General features: G+C 45.8%; 1 protein-coding gene across 4 annotated transcripts in view; it reads left to right on the top strand.

Annotated features, from left to right (window-relative positions):
• The first annotated feature begins 229 nt into the window (after window positions 1-229).
• Window positions 230-15,991, top strand: part of ERBB4 (erb-b2 receptor tyrosine kinase 4) — a 626,958-nt gene continuing 611,196 nt past the window's right edge. Inside the window, exon 1 of one of the 4 annotated variants that reach the window (XM_065069063.1) lies at window positions 230-576. In XM_065069063.1, the coding sequence (XP_064925135.1) occupies window positions 483-576 (94 nt within the window). In that variant the 5' untranslated portion in view covers window positions 230-482. The remainder of the gene's footprint in view (window positions 577-15,991) is intronic. The other 3 variants (XM_065069064.1, XM_065069066.1, XM_065069067.1) reach the window with 3 other exon arrangements.

Below are 15,991 nucleotides of genomic sequence, written 5' to 3'. Positions count from 1 at the left end.
GCGGAGGCGCGCGGCGATGCCCGCGTTTTGGTGTTTTTTCACCGAAGAGTGACATCCCCGCGCGCGCACCTGTCCCTCCGCGTTGCACGCGGGGCGGGAGAGCCCCCGCCACCGCCCCGGGCGGCTCCGCAGGTGCGGAGGGAAGTGTGGGGTGGGGGGTGCGGCGGCTGAGGCGGGGCGGTCCCGCGCGGCGCCGGCCCCCGCCCGCCCCCTCGCTCCGTCCCGCCGCTCCTCCTTCGCCGCCTCCTCGCGGTTCCGCGCCGTTCCGCGCCGCTCCGCTCCCCGCGTGCTGGCGGCGCAGCGCCCCGCGGCCGGCAGCGGCGGCCGCCCCGTCGGCTCCGCGGCGCGCCCGCGGAGGGGCGGCGCTGGGGGCGGTGGCTCGGCGGCGGCAACTTTTGGGAGCCGGCGGCGGCAGCGCGGAGGCTGCGCGGGGGATGGCGGCGGCGCTGAGGCGGCGGCGTTGAGGCAGTGGCGGCGGCGCGATGCCGGCGGCGGCCGGGGGGCTGCTGTGGTGGAGCTGCTGCGTGCTGGCGGCGGCGGCCGGGGCCCCGCGGACCGCCGCGGCGGCACAGGCAGGTGGGTGAGCGATCCGGTCCGCGGTGAGGGACGGAGAGGGGATCTTAGAGAGTCGGCGGAGCGGCGTCCTTCCGCTAACTTCTCTGCAAGCCCGGCGGGGTTGCGACCAGAGGGTCCCCATCCCCTTGCGCGGGGTGCGGGAGTTTGTTCGGGTCCCGCGGAGAGACGGCTGCCAGAGGGCGACAAGCGCTTGCGGGAGCCGCCGCGCAACGGAGCGCAGCCGGCGGCCGCGGATCTTCCGCACAGGTCGCCGCTTCCAAGCAGTGTCGCGGCAACACCACTTTATTTTTGTTATAAATGACAGCGTGTGCCGCGCTGAGGATCTGCCTCGGAGCCGCTCTCGGAGCGCTGCCCTTTCTCGGCAGCGGCTCTCCGCTGTTCTCGCTTTGGTGGCGGCTGCCCGGGCTCCGGGGCCGCTCTTTTCCTCCACAGCCCCGGCCGGGCGCGGTGTCCCTGCCGGTCGCGCAGGTGCCGCCGCTACCGCTCCGACGGGCTGCGCGCTCCGAAACTTTGCGCTGCGCCGGGCAGACGAGGAAGCTTTTCCCTCACACGTATACATTGTAGCTATAAGGTGTGTCCAAACACTGCAACATAAACACAGGTCCAAGTGTATTTGCGCACGGGGCAAAGCGAGCAGGTGGCTTGGAAGTTAAACCCAGGAAAGCAGCGTTTTCCTCCGGCGGAGTCTCCCCTGATTTTTTAACTTTCTGGTGGGAAACATGCAGCGTTGGCTTGATTTTATGTAATTTTTATTTGTCATCGGAGCAGCGCTCTCCAACGCTGGGGTACCGGGGCTGTGCCGGTGTAGTCGCCCGGGGAGGGCATCGGGATCGCCTCCCGCTGCGTCGGCTTCTCGGGCGCCTGTGCTGTGAATAAAACATTAAAAGAAAATATCTTCAATCTTTGTAACTTTTTTTTTTTTTTTCCTCTCCTCCCCGGTGATGCAAAATGTATGATGTTTGGGCGGTATTGGTGCAACAGCTCCTCATTCTCACAATTCAGTTTATATTTTGGGGCTTTATGTAACTGAGATGATGCCGTGTTTGACGAGAAGTGAAAGAAGCATGTCCCGGCTCTGCTTGCCTGGTTAGGCTTCGCAGGCAGTTTTTGATCTTGATGCACAGTTTACTTTTCCTGCGTGTGATTGTTTTCTAATCCTTGAAATCAGCAGGGGTGAAACACTGGGCTGCTGCTGCTTTTTCCTTGTGTTGTCTTTTCCTGCGGTTTGGATCAGTAAATCGCAGCTGAAGGAGCATTTCATTTCAGGTTTCACAGGCTCTGGCTTGCCATACCTTTTTTGCCTGCCTCCCTGTTTACAAATAGCCTCTCTCTTCCCCGACTTGGTACTTTTCTGTATCAGACTTTCCCTGTAGTCTGTCCCAATTTTGTGCAGCAGCCCTCCTGACTGGACTGCTCCCTTGCTCTCCGGCCCTCCTTCCCCACCGCTCAGCTGTGGCCGTTGGAGTGGACAATCATAAAGATGCTCCCGTGCTGGATTTATAACCCAGTGGAAATAAAAGGCATTGGTCCAGGATCGCTGTCCTGTCTGTCTTGACACCTCCGGGGAAGCCTCTTGGATTTGTGATGCAGAAAAGCTGCTGTGCCCTGCACTGTGCAAAAAATAAATCTGTTTGTTAAAGTAATGGGGTTGGAATGACATTTTCTGTTTGGAGGGGTTTGGGTGCTGCTGTGGGCAATGGCAGCTATTAATGATTGACTTGCTGCTTGGCACTTACTGTAATAGCAAAGTAGGCTGGCCAGGTGAGCATTGATTTGCAAATGTTTAGGATGCCCCACAATATGGACTCTCCTGGCTTTTGGGGATGTTAGGATAGGGCTGTTGCTGCCACCTTCATCAAGGGAGATGATTATGTCTTCAGTCATGCAAGCAAGTTGTTGGCCAAACTTTTGATTTCATTTTCCCACATCTGTTGGTTAAGATGCAAATATGTGAATACTTTGGAGTTGTTTTTTTCTTTATTAATTGTGTCTCTGTGCTCGGGCATATGTTTGCAGTGCACAGCTCAGCCAGGGTCACGTGAGCCAAACAGTTTGGGCTATTACCTGGAAGCTGGTGAGTCTTTGTTCTGCTTGGAAATAGCAGATAAATTAACTCCTTTTTCTGATATATGGAGCTGTTGAGTTGTTAAATAATTACAGCCAAATTAACTTAGTGCTCTTTGAAGTATTCAACTGCTCTGAGAAATTAATTGTACTTAAAATATTTTTGCAGCGTGTTTTGTTGGTGGTTTGGGTTTTTTTGTTTGTTTCGTTTTTGTTGGTTTTTTTTTTTATGGTTTTTTTTTTTTTTTTTTCCTCCCCAGTGAGAAGCACATTCAAGGTGATGGGTGTGCAAGGCTTTAATTTCATGCTGCTGCTCCTCTCTGGGCCATGCTGGATGGGACATGCCACATGCCCATGGAGAGATGCAGCTCCTCTCCTTTGCAGCAGCCCTCCTTGGCACCCCTCCCGTTTATTCCGCCACGATGTCTATTTGATGGTTAAAATTAGGCTGAGCTCTGAGTGCCTTTGCAAAGGCACGTTAAATATTGACTGGAAGTTTCAGCCCATAGCTGCCATCAGATGACTCAGTCCCTGCAAAGGAGGTGTCCCATCTCAGCCCTTTTACCAAGGGGGAACAGGAACTGTTATGGAGTCCTGCTCCCCACAGTGCATGTCTGTCTTCAGGGCTGTGGTGGGGGAGCCTCTGCATGATAACCAGAGCAGTGCCTGAGTGACTTAATTGTGACTTCCTTTTTTTTTTTTAAAGAGATGGTAATTGATGTATATGTTTATGGATTCTGGCACTAAGAGCTGCGCTTGTAATTAACATGAAAACAGTAATAATAAGGACCTGAAATGCCTGCCTACGAGTAAATGAAATGAAACGTGGCATTAGCAGCTCGTGAGGGGAGAAGCCTTTCTGCACGGTAGTGAAGCAGGATGGGGAGTGGGATAAGCCATGTTGGGTCCCTTGTGAGTGTGGCAGCTGAGGGTGCAGCAGCCTGCAGGTGCACTGAGTTGAGCTGCAAGTGCTGCTTTGCACTCCTGACCTTAATTTGTAGTGCTGAGTGGTTCTAAAATGTGTCCTCAGTTCTCTGACAAAGAATTAGCCACAGCCCTCAATTTAACTAAATGTTTCATTCTAAATTTCAGGGGATGTTAAGCTATTTTTATTTGTTTTGAATTAGATACATTTAAACAAACCACAGCTAGTTTACTCATGCTGTATGTGAAAGTGGAGCTTGTCATCAAGAACATGCACATGCTCAAAGGCTTTATGGAGAAAGAGCTTTATGCAAGTCACTGCCAGATCTGGTGAGGTGCTCGGGTGGGCTGTGAGCCTTTTCTGTGGGGTGCGATGATGGGGTGCCATGGGGTGTGCGGGGCGGCTGCCCGCAGCCTTGCTATGTGAGCATCTCTAGGTGGCAGCAGCCCCCAGGAGCTCCCAGGCAGCAGGATCCAGAGTTGGAGATGTGATTTCCCAGGCTCTGGTCCTGCTGCTCAGCACCCCTCCACACCCTCTCCCTGGCTAGGGAGTAGCTTTTTGGTGCCTAAAGGGGAAAGGGGGTACAACAAATCGGCCATCTCTGGAGTCCTGCCCCCACCTCCCTTGCCCTTGCTTGCAGGACAGGGGAGGTGTAATAGTGCGCTGAGAGAGTAATGCAGAAGACCATGAAGTCCTTCAAATGAGCAACCAAAGGAGCTCAGGTGACTTCAAGGAGGAGTTAAGGATGGTTTGGTTGTACTCAGAAGTGCTTAAAATTGGGAGTGAATTTCTAGGTTTAAATTCTAGAGGACCTGTTAAGCTAAGCAGTAAGTCAGGACCAGACTGGGTACTGAAGGTGAACAAGTTCAAACTAGAAATTAGGTGCATGCTCTTAATAGTGTAGCAAACATTGTGGCAAGTTAGAAAAGGAAAGAGAAGAAATCCTATCACTCAACACAATTAACTGTGGTCAGATGGTCCTTGTAAAACACATGCACTTGCTCAGAAGGAAGGTATAGTCCATAGTGCATGGTGTGGTTTTGGTTTTGATTTTCTTTTTATTTGTTTTGGGCTTTTTGTTTGGTTTTTGTTTGTGTGTTTGTTTTTGGGTTGTTATGGTATGTGTGTGGGTTTTTTTAATATTAATTCTGGTCCTTTCCTTAGAGTGCAAGTGCTTCAACATCACAATGAACTCTCTCCTGATTTCGTTAGGACACTAAGGGTTAGCTTGTGCATGGTGGTTGGCATGGGGAAACAGGATGGTTCCCTGAAAGCTTCTCAACTTGGTTAGTGCCCTGCCTGCACAGATACAGGTTTAACACTGTGTTTATGCTCTTAAGACTATTGGTAAGTGATGGCAACTCTGTAGGAACAGCTCAGCCTCTACTCTTTGTGGACTCTGCTTCTCTCAGTGTGCTGAGGCAATTTTGCCAGGAAAGAAGTGGGGGCTTGTTCCTGGGATTTACTTTTTCCTGCGGTATGAGTGAAGGCAGGAGGAGGTGATCACAGCTCAGCTGTGTCCTGTGTCTCACATGTGTGCTGAGCTGACAAGTCCTCAAGGTGTTCAATGGGCTCTTGTTTTCACTGACTTAAAGCTTTTACTTTTGCAAACAAGTGTGGGTTGCTGGTGGGTTTTATGTGCCCGTGTAGCTGAAGCTGAATTATCCCATGGGAACACTGGAGTCTGCCAGAAAGATTTGTCATTTCAGCAACTGTAGTTAATGTTTGTTTAGCAACTTCTTGCTTTGGACGAACAGTTTAAGCTGTGCTCGGTGGCAGCTTCCCTGTGATGATCTGTGTGTCCACGTGATAGATGGTCTAATTTCTGCACTGTCCGCTACCTCTGCTGGGCATACGGGTGCCATGCCAAGCCTCCTGAAGTCTTTGAACAGCTGCTGCTATATATATATATTTACTTTTTTTTTTTTCTCAGCCTGCAAGGGAAAGTTGTCCTTCTTCCAACTTTGCATAAAGGGGGGGTGCAAAGTCCAGGACACCTTGTGCATCAGTGATACCTGAGGGTCTGACACTGGAAGGCATTTGGGCAGCAAAGTCTGTAATTTAAACCACAGGAGCACGTACTAGTCGCACTGTAAACTTGTACTGTAAGAATACCAAGAATATAAAAATGTAGAAGGTATAGAAATTCACACTGTAAGAGTATCAAGAAGTATTTCTGTTTTCCAGTGTTAACTATGTTTTGTTTCCATGTCTGAAGCCTATAAAATATAGCTCCTGACAAAGGAGGAGGTGGGAAAATAAGTAAATGGGAAAGTAAGTCCCAGCCCTTTAGTGGATGCAGTTCATTTCAGAGCTATAAAGAAAAAAAAAAAAATCAGTCATCCTATACTGTTTCTGTAAATTCCCTTTTAGAGATTTCTAAGATGGACTAAGTTTGTGTTTTGATTCCTCTTCTGATGTCAGCTAGGCATACAATAACTGAACAGGCATTTATAACTTGATCTTTCTTGATATTTTCCTAATAAATCAGTGTTGCAACGTGGGCTCTTGTCACATAGTGACATGAATCCTGTATCTCACCACCAGCTGGTGTTGAGAATGCAGAAATACAGCGCTTATAGATATCTTCCAAAAAACAATCTGAGTGGGCACTGGTTTAGGGGACCAGTCTGTAGCTGATGCCAGGGAGGGGTGAACATTTCCTCCTCAGTGTTTGTGCCTGGTTTCCAGCCACCCCATGGTGATGCTGATACACCCTCACCTCGAGCAGCATTAAACCACTCCACCAAAAGTGAGGATTCTGTCTCCCTGCTCCTGCTGTTATGCGGGGTGACACGTACCCACCATAAACCTCAGTGCTTCTGTGTTTTGGAGTGTGCACCAAACTATCAGAGCAACCAGGAGTGGAAGAAAGTCGGGGAAATGGGGCTCGGCAGGACTTGGAGAAGGCAGGGGCCGTGAGGCAGAGCTCAGCTGTGTGCTGGCCAGGGGCTGAGCTGCCCCATAGCAGGCAGGTCTCTGTCCCAGGCTGCTCCCATGGGGTGTCTGGAGAGGATGCTGAGCTGGGGGACATGCTGCTGACAGGTTTTAAATTCATATGTGGAGGTTACTGTAGCACTGCAGGACAATATCTGACCCTTCAGACACAGCTGCTTGACTAATCTGCCTAGTAAATGTTTATTAAGAGCTGTGATACCTGACCTCTCTTTTTTCATCCTCCCTGAATTTTGCGGCATTGTGATTCATGAAGGAAACAGGTTGAGTCAGAGGGAGGTTGAAGAATAAAGCTTGTGCACTGAAAACAAACAAAAAAGCCCAAACAAACAAAACCCCAGCACTTTTCAACAAAGTTGTGTTATGAATAAGTTGGAAAAGCCCAAAGTTTGTGAAATGGCAAGGGTAGCCTTGGTTGTAGCATCACTGTGAGAGAGCGTGCTACTCTTGTGTCCAGAGGAAGCCTCTGAAACCTGCCCCTGTCCTGGGGACTTTCTGCATGGCTTGGCTCCTGCCACTCATCTGTGCGTTTCCAAATGGTTCCTCCACACCTTCATCTCCCGTTTTCCTAATAAAGGATCTCCTACAGGGCAGGTGTCCCTTGCTCATGCTTGCAGCTTGGTGAGGCGCTGGAGCAGATACTGTAGATCCACTTGCATGCTTTCCACTTAAGCATGTGCTTAAATACGTCGGTGCAAAGATCTGAACGTGCCAAAAGGTTTGTAGCAGTTTGGCTCCCCGAACACCAGCAGGCTGCTGAGGAACGTCTCCCGTGGACAAAGCTCCTGCGACAGGAGCTGGCACTGGTAGCGTGGAGCTGTTTTGGTGCACGAACAGGAAGAAAAATCATCACACTTAACTTGATGCACATTCTAATGTTCAATTTCCATTAATTGAAATTACATTGAAATATCAAGCATTTTAAGCATAAAAGTTTATGTACCATGGTTAGTATGCTAATGGAATATTTTAGTAATCTTTTAAGGTTAGCCTCACAGACAGATGCAATGGTAAGCATTTGTTTGTAAGAGTTATTTTGCTTTAACCCCTTTTCCAAGAGTGTCCATATACTGGCGACTGTTCATTGGCTGTGATGTGGCTGCGGTCCTGCTATAATTTTAAGATTATTTTTTTTTTTCTGGTCCACTATGCAAAGTTGAATTGTAGATATTTTTGCTCATTATCTTTGGTAGCAAAAATGTGTATATCTAAATTTAAATTGCTGTTTGCTGAGGATATGTGACAGTATTTATAATTCAGTATTATTTTATTATCTCTTTGAAAGGATAAAAAAGGCTCATTTATTTCAAGAGATATTTCTGTAGAGCATAAAAATACCAGTGAAGTAGCTAACGTTTTCCAGTTGTTGTTGACTTCAAATTTAGCAACCATTGTCCCTGTTGATATATTTGATGCTCTAAAAATGTACTTGCCATTAAGTAGGAAGCTGAAGTGATTGGTAGGCAGATAATATTCTTTAGTAGCTATTAATAATGTTCGGAGGACGTACGCATTGGAGCGTATGGAAAAAGCCATGGAATTGCATAGGGAGGAGGCAAAAATAATGTATATGGCTGCTTTATTTGAAAGCTGCCTTTATTGCTCTATCTGTATGTACCGCAGCGATTGCTGCCCGAATTAGCACATCGTGAGCTGGAGAAACGGATAGGCAAACAGAGTGGTGTGCAGCTAATTTCGTTTAGCAAATTGAGATCTGATCCCTGCTATTTCACACCCTTGGCAAGCTGACACAGTCGCTCATCGCAGTGTCCCAGTGAAATGCCTGGGGACCTGATTCTGCCGGGGGCTTGGGTGGCGTGAGGCAGGACTCGCTCCCCCTGGTGCCACTGGAGCTCCTGGGAATAAGGGGATTAATATCCCGTTAAGAGAAAATGGAAATTTTCAAAACAAATGCGAAGCCATTGCAGCTTTTCTCTCTCCTTTTGTCTGTTCTTGAGCTGGAGGAGGGCTTTTGTGCTGGTTTGGATGTGCCCTCCAGTTGCTGTGAGTTTCTCCCTGGATTTCTCTGTGGGGAGGATTCTCTTTCTTTGTGTCCCAGAGTTTTGATCTGCTCTTAAAATCATGCACGTTTGTGTCCTCTTGTGCAACACATTTAAAACTGCTGGGAGCTTGAAGAGCTGCGCAACCTTGGTGTCACCCTGGGGCTGTACTTTGTGTTGGGAAGGTCGTATTAGAAAAATGTAAAATTATGAGAGCCTATAAATAGTGGTGATAACTTTTACAGCATTTACCTCACCCTTGTGCTGTATAATATGCTGAAGTTACAGGCTAGGTTTCCTTCTACTGTTGCTTCATGTGTCAGTGGGAAATCTCGTTATGTCACGATACAACAAGCAGCTGCTGCATTGATAATGTGGTGTCTGTGGCACAGGTTTCTTTCTAGAGTTGCTAACAACTGTAGCAATGCTTTACTTTTTCTGTGGCTCTGTCCAACTGCTCAGAAAGGAAATAAAATCAGCTCTGTGCTGAATATTTTTGGCTGCCCAAGGGTTTTGGTGTGCAGCTCAATCCTTTAATAAAATAGCTTTTAAATAGCCTTTTATTAGTATTCACTTTCTTGTAGTAACTAAAGACTGGGGACAGAAGGGGATTTTCTTTTTTTTTTTTTTTCTTAAGATTTGCAAATAGATTCACACAGTGTTGTTGCCCACAAATTTCTTCATGTTAATTTTATCCCAAGATCTTAGAGTTGTGAGAATCTCAGTCTTTGCATAAAGAAGGAAAAGCATCTTTAGCTCCTCTGTGTGCAGATAAAAGTTAAAGCTCCTGTAGCTTAAGAAACAGGGACATCCAGGAATTGTTTTTATAAGCCATGGTTTTTAACTCATTGGTAAGATTTTATGCAGGGGCTGGTTGACTTTTTTTTTTTCCAATGTCTGGGAAATATTGCTGGTGACTTTGGAGATGGAAACATGGGTTTATTAAGATTCTAATAGCTTTAGTCTGATTGCTGCCATGACATGTGGTTAAGGCATTAAAATATAGGGGTTATGCCTCATGCTATAGTAGAGCAATTACCGGGTAGGTGTCCTTTGATACTGGAAAATGAGCTTGCCAAACTTTTGCTGTCAACTTGAATAATCTCAGTCTCACTGAAGGCCCACAGAAATGAGAATAAAAACATTGTGAATATTAGCTTTCTCCAAGTAAAGGCCATATGAGGGTCTGTGATTTCTGTAGGTCCTGTCTGTCCCAGATGGTTCCTGTCCATTTGGACAGAAAGCTTCTGCTCCAAATAGTATCTACCCTGGGCTTCTCCTGGATTAAAAGTGTCTAAATTGTCCTATACATGAATTGCTGTGGTACTTGTTTCCATTGTTTTTTTAAGTCTAGCTTTTTTTTTTTTTTTTTCAGTGACGTGATAAAATGACATCAACTACTGGTACATACATGACATCAGTATTTGTAAGAGCATCCTTTTTGGCTCACTGATGACTGGGTCCTTCCTCCAATGGGGAGCTTTGGTGTTGGGTAGCATCTGTCAGGCTTAAATCTGTTTGTCTTGCCATCTAGGGCCAATTTAAGTTTTTTATTGTTTGTCCTGAGCCTTTATGATGCCAGTGTCTCCCTAGGGCACAGTTGGTGTTTAAGCACTTTATGGAGTCAGTGCTGTTGCAGGCTTTTGCAGGAAGAGCACTGGAGCAATGCCAGACAAGGAGGAGGGATGCACTGCTACCTGTGGTGTTGCTCTTTGATTTGGATAGTGCTGATGTGAGCCACAGTGCCACGTTTTTTGGGGATGCCCGCTGACTCTTGCAGAGCATGCCTAAGGTGACTGAAGGACATCTTCTGTTGTGTTTCTTAAACCACTCGTTGATTAAATTCTCTGAAAACTCGTATGAACTGGAGCATGCCTGTGTTTCTAGGAATATCTGGAATAACCCCCCTGTTTATTTGGTGGCACAGGCTCAGAGGCTTTCCTTCCTTTTTCCAGTATGAGGTGCTGGAACAGTGTCACTTCTCAGATCACACAAACCTTAGTAATATTGAGTATGTAGATGCCAAGTGATATAGGGCTATAGTGGCATGCAGAGGTATGGTAGAAATAAGCATAAGCAGCAGGTACCAGATTACCGGGAAAGGGTGGAGAGAAGAGCAAACACTACCTTGAAGTCCTCTCTGTGGTCTAACTATAGGTTAGATGGATTAAGTACAGGTTTGAGGGTACTGGAGTTGCTTTTTCCTGAGTCTCTGCAAACATATTTTAACGTATGTCTCAAGAACTGTGATAACAGGTCTTTCCACTGACATGCATCCCAAGGGAGCTGGCAGTTACTACCTCAGCAATAGCCTTTGTTTTTTAACAATCTGCTTAATTTCTTTCCCACCAAGTTTGGGTTTCCAACAGTATGATTACTTAGAGATTTGTAAATCAGAAATAGCTTGGTAATTGCTATATTGCTTTGCCTGCGGCAACAATGAGCGTCTTATATTTAATGCATCATCCGCACAGAAAATTGATATTTGGCCAAGACTCCAGGCCTCTGACAACTAATCTTAAAGACTCTTTGGTTGATGTGTAAAATAGAGACTTGTGGATAACATGCACAGGAAAACTGGCAGTCTTTAGGATTATTCCATAAAAGAAAAATACTCCCTATGATTGGCTGAAAGTACTTGAGGATGATTAAGTTTACATGGAAACCTATTAGTCAGCAGTGTGAAGGCCTGGGACATTAAGCACTTGGATCACATGCAAAAACCCTGCACTACCTCATAATTCAAAGTCTGAATTTCACCTGATATTCGGGGTTTGCCCAATGAAACCACACTCACAAGCTGCTGACCTGCTTGCTAACATTAAGTTCCTTTTAATGTGCTTTTGCTTCCATTTTTTTCCTCCCTTGAATACAACTGAAGCAGCAAGAATGCTCCAGAACAAGTCTTCCTCTGAAAAAATTACAGTAAGAGATGTGCCAGTGTTTCTAATGAAGATATTAGGCACATTGGTACAGATACTGTGCCTATGTTGATTATGTATTTTGCTGGCAATTGCATTTTAAAGGACTTGAAGTTTCAGCAGAGTAACTTGTGGCTCAGTTTGGTGGGCACATGCTACTTTATACCAGGGTTCCTTGTTACTATTTTTGGGTAAATACACACGTCAATATTTGGTTTTAGGTCAGTAGATCTGGATGACTTTGCTTCAAAAATACTTAACATCTATTTATTAAATACAGCGCTTGTGTTCAACGGAAAATGTAAGACCCAATTTCAAAATTAGGCCCACACAATTATGCAATCAGGTAATTGTGCATGTAATTGCTTGCACAAATGGTCAGTTAGATGTGTAACTGTCCATTTGCATGCAAAATTAACCAGTTTTGCAAACTGAGCTTTCAATATTCATGGTAGAAAACATAGCCTTCTAGAGATGGCTGTGTTTTGTCACACCTTCCGCTTCTACTGGTGTCCCTCCTTTACAATGCTTGTGTGTTTTGTCTTTACTTAAATGTTAGTAAGAAGCTGCTGGAAGTAAAGGAATGAAGTCTTTTCCCTTTCAAATTTAATCTACATCAGTACACTTTCAGTTGGTAAAAAAGATAATATTGTCTGATGAGAAATAGCCCCAAAATGTGGGTTGTAGTAGCTCATTACTGTGGAAAAAGCATGCTAGCAACTTTGCCCGACTGGTACAGATGAGCACCAGATAAAGAAAATACAGAGTACCAGAAGCCACTTGCAGCTATGTGGAGGTGTTTAGTGAGCAGGTGGCAGGTTGCACAGCAAAGCTGTGGATGCAAGTGTTCTGTTGACTGCAGGTGAGCCAGCACAAAATGTGCTCTTCTGTGTTCAGCTGTTGGGCTTGTTGCTGCCTCCTCTTAGAGGTAGCACTGTCCTCTGTGCTTGCAGAGGGTGATTCTTACATTCCTCATACAGTGACTTTTAATAGTATTGCAGCTGAGGTTGGTAATGCTGTTGGTGTTGTATCTGCAAGTAAAGCAGTGGGGAGGAGTATGTTGGGTCCACCTGCCAAGGGATTTCCAATTTAAAGACAAAGGTGGAAAGAAAAGGATGTGCTGTTGAGGAGTGATGACATATCACCCTTGTACAAGTTGGGGTCAAAGCCCAAAGCAGCTCTGGGCTCTCCTGACTTAAGTCTAGTGTGTTGGGGTTTTGCTTTTGCTGTGGCATTGGGCCTTGGATCTGTGACAGCTGCTGAAAGAGCTATGAAGGGTATGTGTGTGTTACACCTCTGCATGTGTATTAGATTTAAGACCTGCTAACATACACACAACCTCATTGCTCTGGAATTTACTGCTTTGAAAACATGTAATGTGATGCTTTTGCAATGGCAAAAGCAATTGTTTAATTTGTAAATTTTTAAAATATATTTATACACACACTTAAGAGGTTTTTTTGTTTTGGTTTTGTCTGGTGTGCTGCCAAAATATTTATTTTCAAGGAAAGAATTCAAAACCATAGCTGAAGAATGTGTAGAAATTCTTGCAGCCACCACTTTGCACTTAGTGCAAGCTGTTGTTTGTCTGCCACAGTCCTTGGGTCTGGTGGGAGCAAGGTTTTTGGTCACTGTGGTCGTGGCCATTTGGCATGTCAGAAGAGGGAGAATTAATGTAATCTCCAATAAAAATGGAAGAATTGCGTAACTAGCTAATGCATGTGGGCTGTAACTCCCAGAGACAGGCAATGATTATTTGTTATCAAAATTTGGCGCTGCTTCCAAGGAGTGAGTACTTGTTTGTAACTTTAGAGAAAGGTGTGTACTTGTGCCTCTCTCCAGAGGGGGATGAAGGAGATACTGTTGTTTGAACCGTTCCCACAGCCACATTGCCATCCAAGGCATTATCCAACAGCACTGTGCTTCTCAGTGCAAATCTCTGGTGCGCGTGCCTGTTTTAGGGCTCGGTGTGGCAGTTTCTCATCTGTGAGAAGACTGGTTAGACCAAAATATTCAGGGTTTGTTGTCTGGGACCTGAGTTTTGAAGCTCTGAATGAGAGAAGCCACAGGCTAGCAAAGCCTTCAGGCCTGACCTGGGGCAGTGGAATGAGCTCAGGTGGGCATTATAAATAAAATATACTACTTTTTTTTTTTTTTAAGTACTTCAAGTTTTTCCTTGGAGTTTCAACAGCTGTTGTGCCCTTGTGCTTACCTGTGGCAGGATGGGTGCTCCTCTACAAGGTGCTTATGGCTCCTGCATAGGTGGGTTGAGAAGCAAAAGCAGTTTCTCATATTAACCTCCTTGGTAAAGCCTGTGTTTTTGAGCCCAAACCCCCTGACTATCTGTGAGAACCAGCTGTCTTGGGTGGTTATCTGAGAATCAGGTCTGCACTCTGTGCTTGCCAGTGTTGTGCTGTCTGGGTATGGATGCAGCTGCCCTGTTCTCGATGTGTTGCTGCTGAGCAGGAGAGGTGTTATTTGACAGCCCTGTGTGGTATCTCTCTTCCTGCCGTGCTCCCTCCCAACAAGGGATTGTCCACAAGGAGACACCCAGTGCACATGTGGGATGGATGCTTTCACCTAAAGGTGATGTGGTACCTTGGTTTCATGCTGGTTTGTCTTCCCAAAGCGATGGTACACTGAGCCCAGGAAGGATTAAGCAGAAACGTATTAAGGTCACTTTTTATTACTGAGTGAGAGGTTTATGTCCTCTGTGCATATTAATTTCACAGCTTGGGACATGGTAGAAAGGAGAGCAAATAAGAGTGCAGACATGTTGGGTAGCCTCAGCAATTGATCTGGAAGAGAGAGCTCAGGCTGAAAAGCCGCTTTTCTCTTCCATGCTGCATTAGCACAGCTGCTGTAAAAATGGTGAAAAAGCCCAAACTCCAAAATGACTTTTTTGTTTTGTTTATTCCTCTGTGGCATTTAATTCATTTTGGCTGGCATTTGTGGGAGGTTACAGGGAGGAAGTACAGGCAGTTGCAGGTTGCTGTATGCAAAATTTACATCTTTGTGTCTTATATGCATATAAGCCAGAGCTTGCAAAACTCTTCCTTGCACCTTCCTGGTAGCTTTGAGGATTGTACATCCACAGAGGGTGAAAGAGATGGTGTCAGAAAAGCACAGTTTGTAGGTGAGCTGCATCCAAAAACACAGGTGAAGGGTTGCCTCTGAAACCATGTTTGAATGAGGCATCTGGGAGCGGTGCTGGAACATGTGAGGATTTTGTTGAGCTCTGTCTTGACCCACTCTGGTAACCTAAACATTCTGTGACTTTTTGCAGGATGCACAGGCATTCTTTCCAAATTTCAATGCAGGTGACTGTATTTTTATTTTTCTGTGCAGAGACCCATCAACCTCCCGCCCTTGGGGGAGGATGGGACCTTGGTAGGGGATTTCTGGGCAGGAGCTGGTGGCTCCTTGGTAGTACCTGTGAGGCTGGTGTTGCTGGACCTCTCAGAGCATTTCAACATTGCTGGAAAGGCTTTGGTGGTGGTTGGTGACCATCAGCTTGCCTTTCTGCTCTTGGTAGCCTGAGGACTGGGAAAGAGTCTTGAAGACTTGAACACTCTCCAAAGACATGAATTTCTGGTCCACAGTTGCAGTTCAGGCAGTTGTGATGGACAGTCTTTGGAGTAAACGTATAAATCCATAAAGTATTTTGGGATAGGAAAGGGTAAAAAGTGTGCTGTGTGAATTATACTAATTATATTATCAGCAGCAGAGCTAATAGCTATCCCTGCTCCATAGCAACTGCTATGCTCTGCTATAGATACAGCTGTGAGAAAATGCAGATGAAAGGGTTAAAGTATGTTATCCAGTGGTAATTGATGTACAAGAGGATGCAGGACCATGCTCCTCTGGGCTGTGTATTGGTCTCAGGGGTGAGAGTTGGCTATATGATGTGGGGGTCTGCAGGCTGTGGGGCTCGACCTCATGGGTGGGTAAAAGCCAGCCCCGTGAGGAGCTTGCAAAAGCCTTTTTACATTCACGTTTGCGTTGCTCTGCCTCTCCCTGGATCACTGCTTGCAACTTCTACAGCCTTGGGTATAGACTTTCTTATATTTTAATCTGGCTGTGAAATAAAATATTAGATGTGAATTAAAAGATCTTTTTGTTAAGGCAGTTCTGGCTTACTGTTAGCAACCTAAATATAGGCTGTGGATATCTTTGGTTTTTAGAGGCATTTTAAAATAAGTAAGGAATGTGGTATTTTATACACAGCTCTTGGTTCTGTATGAAAAAAGCAGACTACAAAGCACAGCGCAGGAAAATTGACTTATCATCAATTTATTGCTTGGAGCTCTAGGCAAACTCATCTCAAGACAGAATAGAGATCTATAAAATCTTTTCATCTGAAACTATGAATTAAATTGGGAGGAACTGCTGATGAGAGACCAGAACCAACCCTTAAACCAGACAGGCATTTGGGAATGGGTCTCCTGGTGCAGCAAGGGGAGCTGAAGAGTTGATGCTGATTTACACCAGCTGATGATGTGGAGCTTCATTTCTTATTACCCTGTTTCTTACCTTAATGTGAATCTGGC

Source organism: Columba livia, chromosome 7, assembly GCF_036013475.1.
Source record: "Columba livia isolate bColLiv1 breed racing homer chromosome 7, bColLiv1.pat.W.v2, whole genome shotgun sequence".
Classification (NCBI taxonomy): domain Eukaryota; kingdom Metazoa; phylum Chordata; class Aves; order Columbiformes; family Columbidae; genus Columba; species Columba livia.
The sequence above is the reverse complement of the archived record's forward strand: the minus strand, read 5'-3'. Positions and strand labels throughout refer to the sequence as shown.